This window comes from Sitophilus oryzae, unplaced genomic scaffold, assembly GCF_002938485.1.
Source record: "Sitophilus oryzae breed Bouriz unplaced genomic scaffold, Soryzae_2.0 scaffold_2008_pilon_pilon, whole genome shotgun sequence".
Taxonomy (NCBI): Eukaryota; Metazoa; Arthropoda; class Insecta; order Coleoptera; family Curculionidae; genus Sitophilus; species Sitophilus oryzae.
This window is the reverse complement of record NW_022146734.1, coordinates 3,324,544-3,343,336: the sequence shown is the minus strand read 5'-3', so window position 1 is coordinate 3,343,336 and position 18,793 is coordinate 3,324,544. Positions and strand designations below refer to the sequence as shown.

Below are 18,793 nucleotides of genomic sequence, written 5' to 3'. Positions count from 1 at the left end.
GGTTCATTAACTGGCCAAAATCTAAGTTACCAAAATATCAACATTTTGTTTTCCTCCGTATAATTATTGTGAGATGGAAACTTTCATTTTGAATTTAGAAAGAGACACTAAAAAGTCAAATCTAATAATTTAGCTATAGACTCCATATTTAGCTAGAAATTGCTTAAAAATCATCAAAATCGGTTAACTAGAACAAAATATATTAAAATTTAAAATTCATCAAAATCTTTATTTTCTCTTATTACAAAAATATAACATCTTCTTATAACTATCACATGTAGGTACCATACGATCGAAAAAAAGCGTCAGAGATGGCTTGTATATGAAGATCACTATCAATATGTAGTAAACTTTAGGAGCAATAGTATCGGTCAACTGGACTGCGTTTTTTTCGATCATACGGTATTTAGAAATAACAAAGCACTCTGTGTAAACAAATTTATATTTTTTCTGCCCTCAAATATAGTTTCTCGTTGGATTTCAATAGGAAATGTTCTGAACTGATTGTCAGTGGCAATTTCGTTTTTGGGCTAATACTCAGTTTGAAGTTGGTCAAAACTCGAACGATACCGATTCTGGATTGCATCAGACCAAATCTCAGACCTGAAAATATATGAATTCGTATTATAACTGGTCTGCAAGTATCTTCCTTGAAGGCGCGTTACAAAAATGTCAAGTCACTTGAATTCAATTTGTGTGAACGCAATATGGCCGTCTAAACTCGATAGATCATGTGAATTGATCAAGTGAGTTGATCCAACCTAATGGATATACATACTAGCGTGTACCCGCGACTTCGTTCGCTTCGAATTAATCATTTGTAATGGTGATGATAAAGCAAAGCAAGAATTTTCATAATTTTTTTTAAATAAAAATATTGTAATATTTGAGGGGTGGTATCACCCTCTTGGAACTGGAATTTCGAAAAATCCCTTCTTATCGAACCTCTACACCCTAGAATCAACCTGTATACCAAAATTGAGCTTCTTACGTTGAGTGGTTTGAGCAGGATCGTGATTAATCAGTGAGTAAGTCACTCAAGGATTTTATACCGTACGATCGAATAAAAACGGCGTCAGCGATGGCTATGAAATGAAGATCGCTGTCATTTTATATGTAAAATTATATGGGAAATGTCATCGATCGTCATTTCCAAGCCAACTGAACGCCATTTTTTTTCGATCATACGGTATATTAGTATAGATATGTATTAGGATGTAGGTATTTCAGAAAAATATTTTAACTTCTACAGACAAAACGGAAAGATATAGAAACAAAATATTTTATGGGTATATGTTGGAAGACAATGTGCACAATTTAAAATTTAAAATTATTTTGAATATAATAGATATCTATTATACAGGGTGGCGCACCTCATTCGCCTCGGTTAATATTACGAAAACGGAAAGATGTAGAAACAATATTTATATGGATATATGTGAGGAGAGGATTTTGAAATATACAGGGTATTTCAGAACTAAGATCCATACCAAAGTTATATTTTTTCTTATGGAACACCCGATATTTTATTTAATTTTTGGATTTTTGGGCCCAGAATTACTATAAGGGTTGAATATGTTTAAAATCTTTGATTTTTAAGATATTTAAAGATATTTAAATATACATGCTGCAATAGAATAGACTATCAACACCCTGTACATTATTTTTCAGAATTAATTCTTGTGCTATAAAGGTAGAGAAATAAACATTACTGAAAAATTGTATGGCTTCCTTAAATTTATACAGGGGTACCAAAAATTGCTGATCTATTTTAAATATTTATTTTACATAAAAACTTCGTTATTTCAAATGCAACACTCTGTATTTTATGAAGTAAATCGAAACAGATTTAAATGCTTTCAAAGTGACACACGGCCATTCAGGGTAAATCTACCCCTTTATAAAACAATTTAACCCCGCTATCTCCTGATAATCTACCCCGATGAAAAATAAACTGGCACAGAAACACACACATTTTGCGCCCTGTTAAAAGTGTATTCCCCTATTTATAACTACGTAAAAATTAGGTTTTGATTAAAAATATGATGAGCCTAATAAATAATAAACTCTATAAAATATTCCTAAACTTGTAACGTTTTTAGTTCGTTACATGTTTTTTTTATATATAATATATGATGTCTGGCCCATGTCTGGCCTATCATCACCGGATTCCCTCTCGTTCGGGCCGGATAGTTTATTTGACGCGTAATTTTTACGTTCCCTGGTCGCCAACCCTGTGATCGTTCGACACAATCCTGTTACTATTCTGTGGAGGCGCGCGCTGTCAACTCTCCGTGCTTAACCTCAATTTGTTTTGACGCTCTGTTCTATCCCAGCTTTTAGAAATGGTGATTATTTAAATCTTGCTGTATAATCTGAATCAGCTGCCATTTCGAAGCTACAGGGTAGAGTTACGGATGTCCCAACTTGTATTTGTATTTGGCTGGCACGTTGGCGTCCCTTTGCTTTTGTCCTCCAGAATGTCATTTGGAAGAAAGGACAGATTGTTTATTATTTATTGAGCCCTCGGGAGTATTTCGAGGGTCTTACGGACGGACATTGTCTTACGGACAAGTGTCCAAGAGTATGGACTATTTTTCAAGTTCCTAGTAGTGTTCTCCTCTTGTGCCACTATCTTATGGACGGATGTCCCATGGACAAGTGTCCCCTGTAGGATTGATTTGTCTTCACATAGAGTGCCCCAGCGTGGGTGTGGCTTGAGCCCCGTGCTGCTTCACCCCCATTTCTAAGCCTGGATCGCCGACAGACAGTGCAGAGATGCAAGACCTACTCGTGCTGCTACTGGTTGAAGCAGGGTTACATTAAAGAACAGCTAAGTGTAATTTTAAGTTCTAGTATTGCATTTAACACCTAAAATGTTTTCAGTCTTAAACAGTAACGTACATTTAAACTATAGCGTACAGACTATATTTAGTGGTTAGATTATTAAGAATATTTATGTCAATGCAGTAGTAAAAGTGTGATTTAGATTTTAGATTTCATAATATCACGCATTGTAATGGTATTACTTTCTATAGACATCATTATTACGCTATACTAATAGATGAATGACGAGATAGATTCTAGAATCTACAGGTTGCAACACATCTGATTGAACACCGTATAAATTTAACAATTTAAATAAAGTAATGCTACTTTTCTTATATTTTCTCTAATGTTACACGCATTGTATTTTCCTTATAGTCTTTACATAGAACGTATTTAATATTATTTACATATATAGTTTATTCAACAGGTAACCACTATAATAATTATTAAAATTGTACAATGCTATTCACCATCAGAATTCGTCACGAATAAATATAGTCATTAGTTTTAAGTATTATACAATTGTGTTTTCTTTCTCTGTACATGCCTGGCGCCCAATATCTAGATATCTTTTGTTTATTATTATTGATTAATTTTCTCTCTAGTGAAATACCTTATCCACGACTGCTCTCCGATGAAAAGCTGCCGTTCGCAGTGGTAGTGGTTTAAAAAACGCTACACTTAATTTGGCACCCATAAGCGTGGGGCCTCGAGAAAATAAAACAACCTTTAATTTGACACTTTTGTTGTTTAGTTGACAGTCAGTCTGTTTTATTTTTTTACTCGTAATGTATTTCACTGGAGTCTGACAATTTTCCTGATTAACTTTCTTAAATTAATTTTTGTAGTTTAATTTTTTGGCATGATACAGACGAGGAAACAGTTGTTGTTTTCTTGAGTACGATTTAAGACTAAATTTTTATTCTCTTTCTTATTTTTGATATTTCTATTTATTATTATTTGGGTCTATGGAATTTGGACAATTTCATATAACGGAGATGTGTCAGCTGTGTGTTTTGATATTTTGATATATTTTTGAACCTGGTATACAGGGCGGTCAAGATTTAATGCTTGGACCTGAATTTTCTTTGGGGTTAAAATTTTTTTAATAGTTGTTTAAAATTTTTTCTTGGTAGATAAACTTGAGAGTTTATCTATTGTTGGGACTTCCTGGTACAGGGTGGTCAATATTTTTGTTTGTGACTTTGAAATTTTTTAAATTTCAAGGTGTTTGACATTTCATAAAGTTTGAAACTTTACATATACAGACATTTTGGTTTGTATTTTCCCCATACAGGGTGGACAAGCATTAAATTTTCGACTTTGATTTTGTTTATATCTCTAAGTGTTTGATAATTTTACTATACTGTGTGGTCACAACTTGATCATTTTGATTTTGTTTTTGTTGATTAATTGATTGCAATTAATTTTACAAGTTTTTGTGTTTATCGATAACTGTTAGGGCGAGCTGCTAAACTGACATTTAGGGTTATTTTTTTGCTTATAGAAGTACGTTAGAGTTAATCTCATCTCGTTTATTGTTTAGTTTACCTTCAGGTTTCTATGCCAATGTTTTTTATGCCAATATTTTTATTTAGTATCGCATTCACTATGTTTCATCATCTGAACCTTCAGTGTTGTCAGTTACTATCGACAGTTGTTAGACTGTCCTGTTTGGTACTTTAGGTACATTTTGAGTTTTTTTTGTTGTGACAGTTATACTAGGACTGTTATGTTGATACAGGAAGTGTATCCTTTGAGTTTTTTTGAGTGTATGACGAGGGTGACTTGTCATATTTGATACGTGAGGTATCGTTTTGTTTTCTTTTGGCAGCTGTCTATGTACGTGTCAAAGGAATGTGTGGTACTTGTTCTGTTATGATAGTTGCCGAATAACTTTTCATACAGACATTTACCGTTTAGAGATTTAATGTCAGGAGGACATTAGATTTTTTTGCAGTGTTGCAGACGACACATGCGGGAGCATTTGTCGTATTTATGGTTTACAGTTAGCAGGATGCTACTGTGAACATTTTGGTTGTTAATGATTTTTTTTGGAGACGTCCAAGATCATTAACGTGTTGTCATCATTTGATATGATGATTGTTTTTGAGTTATTTGAGCGATTTAGCGCTTGTGACTCAAGTTTATGGAGGGTTGACGTTTGACATTTCTGTTCTCGGATTCTGTTGCCTGGTTTTAATAGTTTTTACTAGATCTGATAGCCAATGCAATGTTTCCGAAGAACTATATCTGTGTCAAAACGCGTCAATAGGTTGAGTTTAGTTGGAGTTCTAGTTTTCTCGTTATTTGGAGAGATATTTTTTTGATGACACTTGTGTCATGTTCAGATCTTTTTGTATTGTGAGATATTTTTGTCTTGGGACATCTATCAAGTTTAGTTTTTTTGTGAATTTTGGCAGTGTCTGTATGGAATGTGCAGATGCATTGAGTTTCTTAGTGGCGTGCATAGCGAGATGATGATTGCTCTGTTTTATTAGTTTTTCTGGTTTTTTAGTCCAGGTGTATTGTTTCGCGAGCAATTACACCATTTTTTTGGTTTAGAATAACTGTCAGTGAGATAGTTGTTAGTTTGTTTTTGCCTGATGAGTTGTCATAGAGACAATTTCATCATTTTAGTCCCTTATGTATAGTTTAGTTTAGCTCGTTAGTTTTATTTAGCCCTACAGTTTACTTGCGTTTAGCAATCGTGTGTGTTTTTTTTGAGTCTGGCTTTGAGCAGTGTCGTGTTTGACATTTTTGTGATTTTTGACTTTACAGTTTTCTGTAAGTCTTTGAGTTTGTTTGATTGTCATATTGTCATTCGTTTTTTTATTTTGTTTCGATCTATGGCTATTACCTAGCCTATGGTCGTGGTTTGTGGCCTTGTGGCTTGTATCCGCTCTACATGGTGGGCGAGTTGAGTGTGCTACTGGTTAGTTGCATACTCAACAGTAAAGAATAGCCATGTACGGGTTCCTCGTGACGGTAAGAGTCCGTCAAATGCCACCGTAGTATGTGAGTCTCAGAACATCGAGAGTGTTGGAAATTCGTTCCATACCCTTATCCACATACTACGTATATGGTATTGCGTGTGTGGTGTTGTGTGGGTGATGGCCTGTTATGTGGTACTACGTGAATAGTACTACATATGTGGTATTACCTGTACAGCATTACTTCATCGTAATACCTATTTAATAGGTTTTACTTTAGTAAGTAAAACCTATATTTATTCATTTTTTAAATTGATTCGATTGACATACCTGGTTAGGGTTCCGTCGCCATTTGCTTGACAGGGCGTTGACCTTCCGTCAACTACCCTAGGCGATGCGTATTTTGTTTTTTCTTTCTTTCTGAGCTAAGGCTCAGAAGGTTTTTAGTTGTATTTTTTTATGTAGAGTCATTTTGGGGTATCGTTATAGATATGCTCTATTTATCCCATTTTAGTTGATGTACACTACAGTGCATCCCCTCATGCTGACAGATGTAGGGTATTATTTTTCCATATTCATTTCATTTTGATCTTTCTTTGCAGTTCTGTCTCTTGGTGATTATCTCTGGTTTTTGTTGTTGTTGGTTCCAGTCACTGCGTTGGAGAGAAGGGTTGAGTTAGAGGAAATTCTGTTGAGGTGTTTAGGTTCGGGTAGCCTTCTTCAGCCTCTGTTGCTCTAGTCTGTAATTCCTTGTCTGACGTTGTTAGTATGATACATTCCGTTTGAGAGAAGGTTTGAGCTGGAACAGTATATTTGTCTGGTTGTTTTGGTCTTGTAGTACCGACCGTCGTCAACCTTAAACTGCTCTAGTTCCATATAATTCCTTGTCTGGCGTTGTTAGTATTGTTCATTCCGTCCGAGAGAAGGTTTGTACTTGCACAGTAAATTTGTTTGGTTGTTTTGATTTTAGGTTACCGGCCGTCGTATACCTCTACCTGCTCTAGTAGTGTAGTGTTCCTTCTCTGGCGTAGTTGATCTGACATGAACTAGAATGTTGGTTTCAGAAACTATCACCAAGGTTATAAACCGAGACGTATCGATACCATGAATGGATCGACGTTCTCTTTAATTATTGTTGAGTCGCGTTGTTTTAGAACATAGCGTATTTTGGAGTCTACACTTGTCTAGCTTGAGTTATCGATAATTTACACCTATATCGTTATAAAACACCTAACTATAGCAGTATTTATTAATCTTGCGTGCCATACTAGCAGATGTACCTCCGTATTTTTTATTTTTTTTTATTTTAGCGAACAGTGGCTCGAGTATCTCTGTACTTTACGGCGTATCCAGTGACCAGCAACTTTAGTAATTTTACACCTTTAGTTTTTTTATCTCCTGCATCATATATTCTTTACTGGTACTTTTCGTTTTTATTTTGGTTTACCGCTTCCTTTTTGAGAACCTGATCAATTTTCAAATGGGTTTCGTCTATTCTGAAATTTACGATGTAGGTTTCTTTTGATTTTTTTTATCTCCAGATTTGTGAAAAAGAAAGTGTACCTTACAGGTCCATTTCTTTTCTTTTCGGAGGAGGGCAGTGTAACGTTTTTAGTTCGTTACATGTTTTTTTTATATATAATATATGATGTCTGGCCTATCATCACCGGATTCCTCTCGTTCGGGCCGGATAGTTTATTTGACGCGTAATTTTTACGTTCCCTGGTCGCCAACCCTGTGATCGTTCGACACAATCCTGTTACTATTCTGTGGAGGCGCGCGCTGTCAACTCTCCGTGCTTAACCTCAATTTGTTTTGACGCTCTGTTCTATCCCAGCTTTTTAGAAATGGTGATTATTTAAATCTTGCTGTATAATCTGAATCAGCTGCCATTTCGAAGCTACAGGGTAGAGTTACGGATGTCCCAACTTGTATTTGTATTTGGCTGGCACGTTGGCGTCCCTTTGCTTTTGTCCTCCAGAATGTCATTTGGAAGAAAGGACAGATTGTTTATTATTTATTGAGCCCTCGGGAGTATTTCGAGGGTCTTACGGACGGACATTGTCTTACGGACAAGTGTCCAAGGTATGGACTATTTTTCAAGTTCCTAGTAGTGTTCTCCTCTTGTGCCACTATCTTATGGACGGATGTCCCATGGACAAGTGTCCCCTGTAGGATTGATTTGTCTTCACATAGAGTGCCCCAGCGTGGGTGTGGCTTGAGCCCCGTGCTGCTTCACCCCCATTTCTAAGCCTGGATCGCCGACAGACAGTGCAGAGATGCAAGACCTACTCGTGCTGCTACTGGTTGAAGCAGGGGTTACATTAAAGAACAGCTAAGTGTAATTTTAAGTTCTAGTATTGCATTTAACACCTAAAATGTTTTCAGTCTTAAACAGTAACGTACATTTAAACTATAGCGTACAGACTATATTTAGTGGTTAGATTATTAAGAATATTTATGTCAATGCAGTAGTAAAAAGTGTGATTTAGATTTTAGATTTCATAATATCACGCATTGTAATGGTATTACTTTCTATAGACATCATTATTACGCTATACTAATAGATGAATGACGAGATAGATTCTAGAATCTACAGGTTGCAACACATCTGATTGAACACCGTATAAATTTAACAATTTAAATAAAGTAATGCTACTTTTCTTATATTTTCTCTAATGTTACACGCATTGTATTTTCCTTATAGTCTTTACATAGAACGTATTTAATATTATTTACATATATAGTTTATTCAACAGGTAACCACTATAATAATTATTAAAATTGTACAATGCTATTCACCATCAGAATTCGTCACGAATAAATATAGTCTTAGTTTTAAGTATTATACAATTGTGTTTTCTTTCTCTGTACATGCCTGGCGCCCAATATCTAGATATCTTTTGTTTATTATTATTGATTAATTTTCTCTCTAGTGAAATACCTTATCCACGACTGCTCTCCGATGAAAAGCTGCCGTTCGCAGTGGTAGTGGTTTAAAAAACGCTACAAACTTTTGATTAAAAACTGACCTATACAGTTTCTTGGTCCTTCGCCGAAAGGTATGTGGATGTATGGATGCCTTTTCGCTTTTTCTTCGGGAGTAAATCTTTCCGGGTCGAATTTTTCCGGATTGGGGAAATACTCCGGATCTCTGCCTAAACCCAGAGGCGAAATCATTACGGAAGTACCTTTTTCAATGACGACATCAGTGTCCCTAAGGATGTAGTCTTTGGTACAAATCCTTCCCAAAGTTATTAGTGGAGGCCATAGTCTCATCGCCTCTAAAAATACGAATAGAAACCAATGCAATTTATGAACGAAAAAAAAACGGTGTCATAGTAGCCTTTGAATATCATTAGTGGCCATGAGTCGAGAACTTTTATATTTAATATTAACATTTATTATAACGTGAGCCAGTATAGCGTAAAAGCACAAATTAACTATAACAGATGCGAAAGAACGCCGAATTCCGCGTTCAGGTTTTTGTGACCTTCAGAAAGAGTTCATAGACAATCCGCATCAATGGGTGAAAATAATCTGCACCAATATGTTATCGAGGCATATAATCTCACAGTAATTTAATAGATTACTCGTCATATTATATCAGTTCGTAGGAGATTAGGAAAAAAAAATATTTATAGTATAAAAAATTAATTTATTTAACAAAATTTAATTAAAGATGTGACAAAATAGTTACTTTTCTATTGGTTCTATCGGACTTTTTTCGACTATATAAATCTTTATTTGTAAACTTTAATGCATAAAATATTTTCAATCTAATAAATAATTTAATGATGTAAATAAGAGGAAATTTCTCACATAGTTGGTCAAATTCTATAGTTTTCATTATCAAACAGCCTCTGAATGTTTTCTTCAGTGCAAAACTCATCAAAATTTAATATAAATAATTTTTCAGCCTGTAAATAAAATGATCAAATTTTTCCACTTTCATGATTAAAGGCTTTTAAATGAGTAAATAATGTCAAGAAAAATGGCACATCCGCCAGAAATTAAAAATGTATTACTGGTTGCCTGCACAACCGCAACGTATCCGCCAGAAATTAAAAGACTTTTTCAGGCGCCATCTTTTAGTCAAGTCGAGAAGTAAGGGAATCAGACAATAGAATTGTCTGGTATGAAGAAGTACGCTTTCCGAGAATTGGGGAAATTTCGAGAAGCAGTCAATAGAGTATATAAGCCGGAGCCATCGACAACTGAGACAGTTTTTGAAATTTGAATATACCGCGTGGAAATTGAAAATCGGACAATTTGGTGAAGGAATCTTATAAATAGTTAGTTTGTTGTGTGTTATAAGTTAGTAATTGTGTATAAAGTGAGAAAATAAATTCGTTAAGTATTTTATCGTGAGTTTAAAATAGTGGACCCACGGAATCCGTAACAATTGGTGTCGGAAGTGCGATTCAAGAGGATATTAAGAAGAAATTAAGTGGATTGGAAGATTTTTAGACCGAATCAGAGTATTTTTATGGTTGGTACAAGGGAGCAAGCGAAGAAAATGGAGGAAGTAAGCAAATTATTGGGCGATTTTATGGAGAATATGAGAAGAGAGAAAGAAGAGGAACAAGTCCGCCTACAGAAAATACTTATGGAAAATCAAGAAAAAAATGTTAGAAGGTTTAGAAGCGCGTCAAAAGAAAGAAAAACAAGAAGAACAGGACCGGCTTGAGAAAATAATAGGAAATTTGGAAATTCGTTTGGAGGAGCGACGTCATAGAGAAACCCAAGAAGAACAGGACCGTGTTCAGAAAATTCTAGAAAATCAAGAAATTAGACAAGAACGGTTGGAGAAAATTGTTGAAGATTTAGAAGTACGTCGCCAGAAGGACAAAATTGAAGATCAAGACCGCATGCAGAAAAGTCTCGAAAATTCGGAACGAAGACAAGAGGCCCACTTCCAAGAAGTCGTAGAAGATCTGGAGGAGCGCCTTCAACAGAAAATGGAAAAATTAGAGATGGACATACAGAAGACCAAGGCACATGCAAGGACACCTGGCGTTCCTGGGACTGCGAACCTCAAGGCCCCCACCTACGATGGACAAACCACCTGGACGATGTACCACCGCCAGTTTGAAGCAGCCGCCGCTGCCAACGGATGGACCGACCAGGATAAAGCAGCGGCACTTGTCATCGCGCTGCGTGGCCCTGCCCTGGAACTGCTACAAACTATTCCTGCAGCCCAACAGCAGGGAGTATGAGGCTTTGGTTGCTGCATTGGACAGAAGATATGGCGACCAACATCGACGTCAACTTTACCAGGCCCAGATCAAGACGCGCCTGCAGAGGTCCGGGAGAGAGTCTGCAGGAATTTGAAGCAGACTTACGTCGGCTGGTACACCTAGCATACCCAGAAGCACCGGAAGGGTTTAGGGGAGGAACTCGCTGCTCAGTGCTTTATTAGCGGACTGAGGGACAACGAAATTGCAGAGGGCGCTGCAAATATCCCGATTTTCCACCAGCAGCGAAGCACTGGTCAGGGCGCTGGAAATCGAAGCTGCCTTTAGCGCCATCCCTAGGCCGAAGATAAGATCGGTAACGGTCGAGGAACAGCCCGAAAGCACTCACAGAGGTTTGGAGGAGATGTGTAAGAAAGTCGACAAACTATGTGAGCTACTAATAAACAGGGGAGTCAACAACACCCAGACAGAGAACCAGAGAAGATTCCAGGACATAAGGTGCTTTAGATGTGGCAGGAATGCCACATTAAACGGGATTGCCGCGTTCAAATGCGATCCCGTTCACCATCCAGAGAACGTAGGCACCAGGAAAACTAAAATCAGTCAATACTAAGGGGCGAGTATTGACTGGGGAGAACAGAGCCCCCAGGATTTTTTCCATTAGGAGTCTGGGAAGAACCGCTGACAGTTTGGTGATCGACGGGAAAGTCAATGGAAAGGGAATCCGAATGACAGTGGACACTGGCGCTATGGTATCGTTGGTGCGGGCTAACTCAGTGCAAGGATTGAAGATGATGCCTCTTAGAAGAAGAGTGTATTTACGTACAGTTACGGGGGAAATGGCCGTTGTACGGGGAGAGGCTTTCATGGAATTGGAGTTAGGGAATTTGAAGTTTTGGCATAGCGTTTTGGTGGCTGACATTGAAGATGATTTTATCATGGGTATGGATGTGATCAGTCAACATGGTTTTCGTTTGATCACCATAGAAACATCCTGAAAATCGGAAATGAGGAATTTTCTGTATCTAAAGAGAAGAGACCAGGAAATATGGAAGAAAGATCATCGAAAATTGTGATGATACCTGGTGATACCAAGAAGACTGTGTTCGGGAAACTAGAGAAAACCGCTGGGTGCCGTGTAGGACGGGTACAAATTATCGACAACGACCTAGATCGACGACGAGCTACCTTGGACAAGAAAATGCAACATCGCGAAAGCACTATCAGAGTAAAGAATTTTAAGCTTAGAACTGACGAACCATGGACGACGATACAATTGAGGAAAGATCAAATGGAAGATCCAGACATCGGAGCAATACTACGGCTCAAGGAAGGTAACGGCGAGAGACCACCGTGGCAGGATATTGCGGACAGAGGCCTCGTTTTTCAAAGCTCTCTGGGCTCAGTGGAATTCACTGGTTATTGAGAATGGATTGTTAAAGCGCACATGGGAAAGTGCGGATGGCAGCACAGTAACAACTCAGTTACTGGTACCAAGGAAGAAAGTTACCCAGGTATTGGAAGAAATTCACGGTGGTAAAACTGGAGCCCATCTTGGGGTAAACAAGACCTTGAGCAAGCTGAGAGATCGCTTTTACTGGGTGGATTATTGCGAAGATGTCAAGAAATGGTGTCGACAATGTAAAATTTGTGCAGCCAGCCAAGGACCAAGCACTCGATCTAGGGGAAAAATGAAACAATATAACGTTAGACTGCCATTCGAAAGAATCGCTGTTGACATTGCAGGCCCATTCCCTGAAACGCACAAGGGCAACAAGTACGTTTTAGTGGCGATGGATTATTTCAGTAATGGCCAGAAGTTTTTGCCATTCCAAACCAAGAAGCATCGACTGTAGCTGAAGTATTAGTCAATAATGTCTTCAGTAGATTTGGAATTCCTTTAGAGCTTCACACCGACCAAGGAAGGAACTTCGAGTCAAGACTGTTCCAGAAGATGTGTGATCTGCTTGGTATTCACAAGACTAGGACAACAGCTTTACATCCGCAGTCTGATGGGATGGTCGAGAGATTCAATAAGACCATTGAAGAACATCTCGAAAATGGTGGATGAACATCAAAGAGATTGGGATCAGCATATACCACTATTCCTAATGGCATATAGAAGTGCAGTTCACAACACCACCGGACTTTCACCATCGAAGATTTTATTTGGTCGAGAATTACGGTTGCCTTGTGACTTGGTGTTCGGATCACCAGACGACAGCACCACGAACGTAGAGGACTACGCGGATGAACTGAAGGAAAGGTTATTGGGAATTCATAAGGCCGTGAGAAAGAAGTAAGATTACGCTAGCCAGTGACCGGATGAAAGCTCGTTACGACCTCAGAGCTAATTCTACGGGATTTCAACAGGACGATCTGGTATGGTTATATAACCCACAGCGCAAGAAAGGGAGGTCCCCAAAGTTAACTCCAGCATGGGAAGGTCCTTATACAGTCATCAAGAGGATAAATGATGTTGTGTACCGGATTCAACGCAGCCCTAAAAGTAAGATGAAAGTAGTTCATCTGGATCGATTGAAGAGATACCAGACAGGAAACCTTGATCGGGACGATCAAATTTGAGAAGGGGGCAATGTCAAGAAAAATGGCACATCCGCCAGAAATTAAAAATGTATTACTGGTTGCCTGCACAACCGCAACGTATCCGCCAGAAATTAAAAGACTTTTTCAGGCGCCATCTTTTAGTCAAGTCGAGAAGTAAGGGAATCAGACAATAGAATTGTCTGGTATGAAGAAGTACGCTTTCCGAGAATTGGGGAAATTTCGAGAAGCAGTCAATAGAGTATATAAGCCGGAGCCATCGACAACTGAGACAGTTTTTGAAATTTGAATATACCGCGTGGAAATTGAAAATCGGACAATTTGGTGAAGGAATCTTATAAATAGTTAGTTTGTTGTGTGTTATAAGTTAGTAATTGTGTATAAAGTGAGAAAATAAATTCGTTAAGTATTTTATCGTGAGTTTAAAATAGTGGACCCACGGAATCCGTAACAATAATATCGAGTTATCCAGAGATTCGGATTCTTTTGCAAATTTTAGACAAATATCACATTGATGTATTTGAAGACCCTTTTTAATGATGTAGTCAAACATAATTAAAGGCATTTTGAGTTGAAAACATTTCTTAGAGGCTGTCTGATATAATGAAAACTATAGAATTTGACCACCCATGTGAGAAATTTCCTCTAATTTACATCATTAAATGATTTATTAGATTGAAAATATTTGATGTATTAAAGTTTACAAATAAAGATTTATATAGTCGAAAAAAGTCCGATAGAACCAATAGAAAGGTAACTATTTTGTCACATTGTTAATTAAATTTTGTTAAATAAATTAATTTTTTATACTATAAATATCTTATTTTTTCTTATAAATAAACACATTTGTATCCCATTTTAAATAAGATATACAAATTACCAGAACTTAGAAATAACAGTTCAAAAGTTCAACAAAAATCCTACACGCGTTTTTAAAAAGAAACATATAACCACGCACTATGTCACTCCAGCAAGCGAATACGACACAGCATGGGTTTCCGGACTAAACGACTGGTGTATTTACACCACTCAATAGGCGTGTCGGGTTTGCCGAACGGTTTCCGATGCAGTCGCTTTCTTTCGCATCTGTTATAGGTAATTTGTGGTAAAAGTAAGTAAGAATAATGAAGAAAGAAAAAATAAAAGTAGAAGAAAAATTTCTTATAAGATTGTTCTTACTGAAATAACCAAGTATTGTAGTTTCAAAGGTCACTCGACGCCGTTTTTTTCTATAATATGTTAATATTATAAGAAATAACTTTTGTATTGATGAAATAAATAAGGGCGTCATAGAAGTTATTTAATTTGATATAATTCTTAAATTAATTCTAGAGAACAATGTTATCCTTTTTAGCTACGACGGAACCCTAAAAAGTATTATTCCTCTTCAAATCTTTTAGTTTTGTTTTTGTTTTTTTTTAGTTAAGTTTTTAAGTTAAACTTCTTTACCCGCGCTGGCAGTAAACAATCAAGGCCGTGGCACAAGAGCTAATGGTAACCAGGCTTAGAAATACGTAGTGACGCGACGTGTATTTGTGAACAGTCCACGTGCTTATCAAAAATATTGATATTTTAATACAAATTTTGTAAAAGTGAATCAAATTATTTATTAATTTTTTATTTAACGCGTATAAAACTAAACACACCGGAAAAGTCTAGGGATATTACAGTTTTATCCAGCCATCGTCAGTAATTTTATTATTTGCATTTCTGATATAATAAAATTAAAATAAACAAATAGTTTACAGGACGTACTGGAAATAAAAATGCGAAATTTACCGAATTTTTCAAATTTACCTTGATTTTTATTGAACTCAAAAAAATACACACTTTTTTTTATTCTAAACTGTGAATTAAAAAAAAAGATAAAACCATTTTTACTTAATAAAGGTTATGGCCTCCTCTACTGTTCATTACAGCCCTACATAGTCTCTCCATGCTCCTGATCAGGTTGTCGATCTCTACTTGAGGTGCAGCCTGCCACGCTGCATTCACGGCCCGAACCAGATCCCTACGAGTTTCACGACGCATACCCATTCTCAAAATTCTTCTTTGGACTGCGTCCCATACGTGCTCGATGGGGTTGAGGAAATTGTGCCGGCCAGGGTAAGATGTTTAATTGATGAGCATTGATAACCTCACTTACCACTCTGGCTGTATGAGGCCGTGCATTGTCATGCATGAGAATGAAGTTTCTCCCAAAATCATTGGCATATGGTAACACGACAGGCTCAAGAATTAAATCATGATATGTGATTCCTGTTAGAAACCTTTCAAGAAGAACGAGGTCGGTTTTTCGGCCTAACTGGACTCCTCCCCAGACCATAACTGTTTCACCTTGATAAGGGTGCACTTCCTGAACATGATCCAACCGAATAAGATTTTCCGGTTTTCTCCATACCCTAAGCCTTCTCGAATCCAGATGAATTCCAAAGCGTGACTCATCCGTGAAGAAAACATTGGCCCATTGTTCATTCGACCACTGAACATGATCTTGAGCCCACAAATATCGTACCTCTCGATTTCCTCTCGTTAAGGGTTGAGCTCTCCAGGGGCGTCTGCATTTTAAATTGACCTCTCTTAATCTATTGCGAACAGTGTCAGGACTAACGGTTACATTATGTGTTTCCTGGAGAATTAAACTAAGCTCTGGTGTTGTAAGAGTCAGTTGGCGTCGAGCATTTAATTGTAAAAAATGATCTTGCTGAGGGGTAGTAATGCGATGTCGCCCTGTGTGCTTTTCAGCAACATCACCACTTTCATGGTAGCGTGCACTTAATCGCGATATTACACTTTGCGTTATATTTAATGCTCTAGCTACGTCGATTTGGCGCATTCCAGCTTCGAGCATACCTATGGCCCTTAGCATTTCGTCTCTGTTAATATATCTACGCTCCTTAATGTCGTTTAATACTAAACAGAGTTATTTGAATGAATTCTGGCCAGTTATCATAAAAACATAGCCAGTACAGGTTAAATTCGAACAATTGATGCTAGGTGCTTTTTATACATTTCAACACCACACAAACACTTCTGCAAATATCCCAAATTTAGAAATAACTAGTGTGACTACTTCGTTTCAATCGAAGTAGAAAGAATCGGCCTACAAATATGTGGTTGTTTATTCAAAACATTTATTTTTAACTTTAATAAAATGATATCCCTAGATTTTTCCGGTGTGTGTATTTGTTGCACGTAAAAACTTTTTGTTATGCGTAAAAAACTGTTTTTTACACGTAAAAAAACTATTTGTTACACGTAAACCCCCATTTTTTATGTGTAAAAAATACATTTTTTAATTTATTACTTTGTCAACATTTCAAACTACACTTTTGCAAACATGTCTTTCAAATCTTTCAATTTAATAGTTGTTAGTAAGAAGTTTTACTTCAAATATGCGCACATAGTGAAGACCCAATTTTTTTTAACGAAAACAAAGATTTACAGCGGTTTCAGATGGAGCGGACCGTCCGCGACGGACCATCCGCCGTTTTTTTTTCAAGATAGCCGTCGGACGGAGCATACGCGACCCTTGTGAAATTGTTCATATAAACTTATGGTATTTGCTCGAAGTCGCGGACGCTCCGTCGCGGACGCTCCGCTCCATCTGAAAGCGCTGTTATCAAATATTTTTATAAGTTTATCCCAACTATTTTTTTTTCTAAAACTCACTCAGACTTTTTTATGTAAAAATTTCATTAAGTCTCAGTACTGTTCTTGAAGAATGTGTCCGCTCTGTATTCTGGTCACTTGGTATAGACATAATATTTTAAACTAAAATTATGTATCTCTATAGCGGGGGCGTCTCAAAAGTGGCTCACCCCTATGCTCCTATAACTTTTATATTTTATCAGATAAAAAATACAAGATATGGTGTATTGGTATATGACATAAATTAGGATTAATTGATGCATTCAATTGTTTTTGGTCAATTCCTGTTTCACCGAAAATGACGACAACTTTTGATTTTTAAATGGCAGAAAATGACACTCTGAGTAGAATAGTATCATATGTCAACTTTTAACATTTTCGCTTAATAAAATTTTAATCTAGAGTGCCATGGCTGTGTTAAAATACAAATTTTTAATCAAGGAGCCTTGGAAAAATAAATTTGATCGTCTAATGTTTTTCGTGTCTTGTCCTGGCCGGTTAAAAGATACACAAATCTTGTTTTTAATCATATCCTAATGTTTTCAAATGGAACAAGGGTGTCTCACTAACATATTTGGAAAGATATTTTTATAGGGGTGATCCACTTTTGAGACGCACCCGGTATACTATACCTACTGTAACGTTATTATTTTTTTATCGTGTAGTATTTTTTAGAATATTTACCGTCAATTACTTGTTGTAAATAAGTCATTTCTTGAAGCGCTTCATATGTAATTTTGCCGTCATGTTTGGCCAAAACTGTGTTAATTTCATCTCTGGTTTTTTTCTGAATTTCGGGATTTCGTGCCAGTTCGTACAAGGTAAAGTTCATTGTGGTAGAAGAAGTATCAAATCCTAAAAATGAAATTAATTTCTCAACATTTCATTGTAATTACACTACTCAAAACAATTATCGCATATTTGAATAAAAGTAATTATTACATATTTTTAAATGAAGCATGCATTTTTCTGCCTTTCTCTTTTATCTTTCGAAAATCGACATCTATGAAACTATGAACCCTTCCTGGACACAAACGGTACATTGTGAGATGGGAAATTGTAGAGAGAAAGAAGCCCTATAACATAGGTTACAACATTTTAATGAGTGCTTTCCATAAAATCAATAAAATGAAAAATATAGGAAATAATATACAGAGGTACTGATTTCTTTCGAAAATCGACAACTATGAAACTATGAACCCTTCCTGGACACAAACGGTACATTGTGAGACAGGAAATTGTAGAGAGAAACAAGCCCTATAACATAGGATACAACATTTTAATGAACAGTGCTTTCCATAAAATCAATAAAATGAAAAATATAGGAAATAATATACAGGTATTGATTTCTTTCGAAAATCGACAACTATGAAACTATGAACCGTTCCTGGACACAAACGGTACATTGTGAGACAGGAAATTGTAGAGAGAAACAAGCCCTATAACATAAGACACAACATTTTAATGAACAGTGCTTTCCATAAAATCAATAAAATGAAAAATATAGGAAATAATATACAGGTACTGATTTCTTTCGAAAATCGACATCTATAAATCTATGAACCCTTCCTGGACACAAACGGTACATTGTGAGATGGGAAATTGTAGAGAGAAAGA

General features: G+C 36.7%; 1 protein-coding gene across 2 annotated transcripts in view; it reads right to left on the bottom strand.

Annotated features, from left to right (window-relative positions):
• Positions 1 to 208: 208 nt before the first annotated feature.
• The window catches only part of LOC115884048 (probable cytochrome P450 6a20), a 34,297-nt gene continuing 15,712 nt past the window's right edge, over positions 209 to 18,793 (bottom strand). Inside the window, exons 6-8 of one of the 2 annotated variants that reach the window (XM_030902490.1) lie at positions 17,861 to 18,031; positions 8,795 to 9,046; positions 209 to 603 (exon numbers count right to left, since the gene is read on the bottom strand). In XM_030902490.1, coding sequence (XP_030758350.1) covers positions 440 to 603; positions 8,795 to 9,046; positions 17,861 to 18,031 — 587 coding nt within the window. In that variant the 3' untranslated portion in view covers positions 209 to 439. Of the gene's footprint in view, positions 604 to 2,027; positions 2,087 to 8,775; positions 9,047 to 17,860; positions 18,032 to 18,793 lie in introns of those variants that run through there. The other variant, XM_030902491.1, reaches the window with a different exon arrangement.